Here is a 6,005-nt window from a genome sequence, read left to right on the forward strand (position 1 = left end):
AGTGTACAATCTTTTCCTTGGAAACATTTTTAACAACCTGTGGAGTTTATAATAATAATTAAAAACCTTCTCTCACTACAAAGCAATTCGGCTAAATCGTCTCTTAAAGTGGTTTTTTATTTTTTTTTCTGAGATTTCAACACTATCGTGTTATTAATCCCTATAACCCTTCAAGCGGAAGCTAAGACAGTATTTTTAGATGATTAAATAAGGCTACCGTAATTTCAATGATTAAATTGAATAATATTTTATATATATTTGATGGTATTGCGTCGACGTAAATTGTAATGAAAAAAAAAGTAAATATTATGGAATGTACAGATAAAGCGAATCATTATCATTTAATACAAAATTTATAACTCACATGTTTATCTGAATGAAAGTTTAAAATTAAGAGACTAGCTACGAATACAGAAAATATACACTAGAACACTTCCCTCGAAACGTCAAAATATACGTCGGAGGATGAGAAGAATGAAAATTCCGAAAAAAAAAGAAAAAAAATAAAAATATACTTTGTATAAGAAATTTGAAGGTTGAAAAATTTTAAGCATTGAGTTTATGGTGCCAACCGATTCTTCAAGAGTGTAACGTTCAATTGTGCATTATTCATATTTTTAAATTTAGATAAGTACCTAGTTTAATTTTCAATTGAAGATAGCTACTCTTTAAATTTTAGAAAGAGGAGACATCAGAACCTATGCACAAATATGAGATAAGTGTTGATAAAACCTTCGTGATCTTAGTTTTTCTTGGCAATATGAGTAATAAATTACAAAATATATCATATCATATCATCGAACAAATCTATGGCATTTTCATTGACTCAATATTCGAAGAAAAGTTTTTTTAGAAGCAACGTTATCATTTGTAGATTTAACGTTTACGAAGTTATTTTATAAGATTGCCATAAGGCCGGAACAAATTTCAAATCCTTCTTTTGTCACTCGGAGTTGGAAACATCGCGAGGGGGCGATAAAAAATAATTGCGAAAAACAAATAAATTGGAATAAATTGCACGGAAGCTTGTATGCAACAAAATTTCATATTATATTGTTGCACAAAACCTATAAATCAAGTAATTTTTTATCGAATAATTCAATGAAATCGAGAAAACAAAGGTGAAATAACTCCCATCTTCTTAAATTTTATTTTTAGTCTTGTAGACTTTCAGATATTGGAATTTTTTATTTGAATCAACAAAAATTACTTCAAACTTTATTTATTTCCCCCTTCGGGTTTTTGGAAGTTTCGAAGGGGGGGGGGGGGGGGGGGGGGGGTGACAAAAGAAGAAATTGATATTTGTTCCAGCCTAATTGTAAAAAGTTTAACGTTATTTAGGAACATGGTGGTTTCATTTGATACATAAAAAACATAAAAGGGAAACGCATGTCGTGTCATCGCCAGCGCTGTCATTCGTGGATTCAATTTATACAATTGATATACGCCCTTTCGTTATGCTATGCCATCGAATGACGTCACTGCGTCATTTGGTGCAAATGTTTTCAAAAATGGTTTTGCTGGTGTTAGTTTGCTAGGATGAATTTAGCATAGAAATACAGTTATTTGGGAGAGGATAGACGAGAAAGAGAGTGAAAGCTATGCGAGGCGGATTCTCACTCACCTTTTAGTTTGCGTGCTGGTTTTAGTTCTTTCTCCACGGAACTAATATGCTGCTGTCTGGCCGTTTTTGCTGTTGATTTTTCCCTCCCTGCTGGCCACTAGCCTATGACCAGAACCAGAAGGATTTGGAGTGGAGTGAAGTGGTGGAGTGGAACGAAAAACGCGTCAGAAGAGGGTTAACGACAACCGGGCTATTTCATGAAGAAGTCAACTAGAACTACGTGCAATGGGAAGCAGCCATTATGGAATCGAAATAATTACGCGGCACTTAGCAAATCTAACAGTTACAATATTATGTCCTCTAGCAAGTCTATTTCATTCGGGTTAACATAACCTTGATGTTCTTACCAGCTGCTTCCTGGTTCTGATTCCAAGTCTATTCACGCACTGTTTCACTGTCGGATCCAACTTAATCCGAACCCCCAGCACATAGACCCGAAAATTCTTAATGTGCACTATTACCTTACTATTTCTAATAAATAAATTAACCTTACACCTAATTCGCCCCCGGGGAATTCACCAAGAAGGACACTTTTCGCAATAGCTCGAGTTTTTTAAACAAAATTTCACCTTCAAAAATTTTTGGGCTGTTCTTTTATTTTTCACGGCGGCGCTCTCAGAATCAGAAAGGGAAACGACTCTTCTTTTAGGCGGCAGTTTGCGCTTTGCAAAGCTTCGTCTTTCAACACCAACATCGACGTCCAACGAACTTCTCTTCTCGTTGGCTACGTGACAAATCACCAATACCACTTTGTGATACGGTTGCTGTTTTCACTCACACATGGCCGGAAAACGAGCTCTCGCTCTCCTCGCTCCCAAATCATGATCATGCAGATGAACACTTCAGCCTTAACGTATGAAAAGGATCTATATATTTTCTTATTTCAAATTCATTTTTTTTAAATATAATTCGAACCCTGTCTTAATAAAAAAAAATTTTACCTATATTTCATAAAAATGTGTAGTCGGTCGATTTATGAATCAAATTTTATTTTTTCATCCCCTCAAATTGCTGTTTAACAACTAAATCAATTATGAAAAAAAAAAAAAACAAATTTGATTTCAAATGGAGTTGAGGTGCTTGTGATCAAAGGCGTGTATTCAAGTGCCTAAATGATAATTTCGAGAAAACGCGCTTTAAAATTGTCAAGGTGTTCCATAAGTTTTTCAAATTCATGTTGAAAAATTTAAAAAAAAATCTGAATTCAATTTTGCCCCACATGTAGATTTGAAGAATCGATTGGTATACTTAGTTCGAAAATTGATGCCACTTACGTCTGATCCTGAGAACCTCAATAGGAATACAATAAAAAAAAAAAAAAAACAAAAAAAATGTAATATCTTTTTCCACAATTCCAGAACATGAACTCTTATTTGCTGTGTTGTGGGTAAATTTAGGTTTTTAAATTGATTGAAGAATAAGAGTAAAATTAAAGCTAACTCACAATTCTTCACTCTACACTATATTCTCGCGTAATAAAATTAAATTCGTCGAAGTTTATCCATCCATCGATCGATCATGAAGGTATGCATTTGTAAATACAAGGTGCTTGTTTATGGAGGGTATGCTATTCTGTTGTTATATAGTCATTTTCAAAAAGAGCCGTAAAATAAGTAATAAAATTACGAATAAGTATTATCTGTGGTATTATTATTCTTTTCGAATAATTAGGAGAACTAAACTGAAAAAAAAGTTAAAGCTTGCACAATTTATTTTAACTTTATAAATTAAAAATTTTTAAAAATATTCACTAGATGCGGATTAATCCACCGATTAAATGCAAATACTGGTAATGAAATTCAAAACTTTCGAGGACAAAAAATTTTAATTAATGAACTTGAATAGAGTTTTTAATTATATTTTTTTTAAGAAACTTAACATCGAAAATAAAAATGTATTGTGAAACCTTTATGAGTACGTAGCTCTCGTCGAAATAAGTTAAAAAAAGATGAATAATCATGAATGGATACAAACATAGATGGAAATTGATATGTGATACATATGAAGTTTGAAATACCCGAAAACTAATGTTCTCATTATTATTCAATAAACATTTTTCATAACATTGATGATTGATTGTCATTGGTAGATCAAATATCTATTATAACGAACACCTCGTGTTTGTTCTGCTCCGGCATCTGGTTGATCTGCATGGCAGAGTACGTAATGGCTTTGACTTCCGTTCCTTGGGGATGTTTTTTCAAATCGAACTCTTCTCCGTAGCAACGGCATTCGATGCAGAAATTCTCCAAATCGAATTTAGTAATTTCCAGTTTTTTGCAAATTAGATATGGTTCCGCTGAAAACAGGAACAGCAGCTCGTCTAAAAATCTGAACAGTAGATTTTCCAAATCATCCGTTGGTTCAGTTTTTATTTCGAAGCATTTGGAAATGTCAACCGTTTCTAGCTCCGTCATGTAGCCGAACATGGCCATCCCGCATTGCTCGAATGCTTCTTTGAGCGTTTCACCCCAGGCGTGAAGTCTGAAAATAGTTTACGTTTATAATCACATGTTTTATTATAAATATTTTTTAAATTGATATTACTGAACATCTGCCGTGTGATCCAAATCTGAAAAAAAAATTAAAAGTTATATTGAAGTTTTAATGAAGGGATTAACCACCGTAATGTTTGTATGTTACTTTAATTTGTCGGCCTTAGTGAAAAGTGATGTCCTTTTTAGTATGAAATTTTATAGATGGATAGAAGGTTAGATGAAAATGAAAGATGTTGAAAATGAGCGGGTAGAATTTATTTAGAAGCATATCATCTCATATCAAATTTTTTGTTCCTCACGGGCCTACTACTATGAAGCAGTAGTAGATGCAACTCTATCTGTATCTACTGCTTCATAGTAGAAGGCCCGTGAGGAACAAAAATTTGATATGAGATGATATGCTTCTAAATAAATTCTACTCGCTCATTTTCAACATCTTTCATTTTCATCTAACCTTCTATCCATCTATAAAATTTCATACGCTTTAGATGTCCCTGTCGTGACTGGAGGTTCTCAACCATTTCACTGGCCCTATTTTCATCCATCGAACACTAATCGAACACATAATTTTTTATTCCGATACCGCAATTCTCGCAAAACGTTCCGTTCTTCACAACAACACTTTTCTAACTGCCCTTTACCAGTCCGGTTGGACTTCAGGTTCTCTCAGAGAACTAAATATTCGAACTCATTCTACCGATGCTTTCTCTCCCCTTCGATGCACAATCAACTCTCCCGTTCGAAATTGATTCGAACATATAGTAGATGGATTCAGAACTCTCGTGCACACTAAATAATTATTTAAAAGTTCCGACTACATTTGGAATTTATATATTTTAATGTTTTATTTAATTTTCTTTATTTCTTACTAAACAACTATATTTCCTACAGTCCCTTCTAAAAAGGACATCACTTTTCACCGCTAAGGCCGACAAATTAAAGTAACATACGTTATATTGAAGTTTTATCAAATTGGTTGGATGAGTCATTAAGTCTAATAGACTTACATTCATATTTTTGCGCTGGTATTTCGTGTGATTCCGATTCTAAGGGTATTTCCATCTTTGAGAAAACCTAGGATCGATGGAGAAAGACAAACAATAGATTATATTTTAAGTATGTATCAAAATGTAACTTGAAATGTACTCAAAACGACATGAGTACCAAACCTAACGGAAAACACATCACTTTGGAGTTAATTTTTTTTACATAATTCAAGGTTTAAAAAAAAAAAGAAAAGTAGTTTTAGTTAAAAATTGCATGATAATTATGTTCAGTTTTTCAGTTCCTTACAAATTCATTCGATTAAGTTGAGCATACCTTGGATGAACTTTACCGTGCCATCTGTTCGCACGCGTGCGTAAATGAACTAATGTTTACATTCAATGAATCACCGTTTTGTCAGTTTTGTCCCGAAACAGGTGTTGTTATAATAATGCGAATAATGCTAATGATTGTTGTACGCAGATAGATTTAACCCATCAAACTTACCTAAAGAGCTAAGTTATCACAATTAATTGGAACTTGATTTTCACTTTATTAACTTTCAAGAGCTAAACTTTGTATTTAACAGTCGTAGTTTCTCTTCCACTGAAGTTGATTGAAGCATTGAAGTACTTGTTAACAGTGATGCCGAACGTATGGACTTAAAATAATTCTGGTGATAGTAATTTTTCTTTATTGATTCGACGATAAAATTTCAAACACTTTAATATTGCGTTACTGTTTCGCTTTTCACATCCATGCAATAAGATCTTTTAATCTTATTTCTGCTTCTTAAAAGCAATGTTTAATTCCATAGACAAACCTTGGGAAATATCTTAAAAATTTATTTCCGTTTTACAAATTGACCCAAATGGCAGAAATAAACTGTTTTGTATGGA

The 6,005-nt window shown here is 33.1% G+C and overlaps 1 protein-coding gene across 1 annotated transcript; it reads right to left on the bottom strand.

Moving 5' to 3' along the window:
• Positions 1-3,638: 3,638 nt before the first annotated feature.
• On the bottom strand, positions 3,639-5,747 carry LOC129756986 (protein archease-like). Its single transcript, XM_055754068.1, has 4 exons — positions 5,614-5,747; positions 5,130-5,196; positions 4,172-4,196; positions 3,639-4,108 (listed from the first exon to the last, which is right to left on the bottom strand). The coding sequence occupies exons 2-4, from the start codon at positions 5,182-5,184 to the stop codon at positions 3,715-3,717; spliced, it is 474 nt and encodes a 157-aa protein (XP_055610043.1). The 5' UTR covers positions 5,185-5,196; positions 5,614-5,747; the 3' UTR covers positions 3,639-3,714.
• Between the last annotated feature and the right edge of the window lie 258 nt (positions 5,748-6,005).

This window comes from Uranotaenia lowii, chromosome 3, assembly GCF_029784155.1.
Source record: "Uranotaenia lowii strain MFRU-FL chromosome 3, ASM2978415v1, whole genome shotgun sequence".
NCBI classification, from domain to species: Eukaryota; Metazoa; Arthropoda; class Insecta; order Diptera; family Culicidae; genus Uranotaenia; species Uranotaenia lowii.

Excerpts from the sequence above, each read along its gene's own strand:
- LOC129756986 (XM_055754068.1), bottom strand. The coding sequence starts at position 5,184 with ATGGAAATACCCTTAGAATCGGAATCACACGAAATACCAGCGCAAAAA. Across the intron at positions 4,197-5,129 it reads ACCAGCGCAAAAATATGAAT|ATTTGGATCACACGGCAGAT; the intron begins GTAAGTCTATTA and ends TTTTTTTTTCAG. Across the intron at positions 4,109-4,171 it reads GATCACACGGCAGATGTTCA|ACTTCACGCCTGGGGTGAAA; the intron begins GTAATATCAATT and ends AACTATTTTCAG.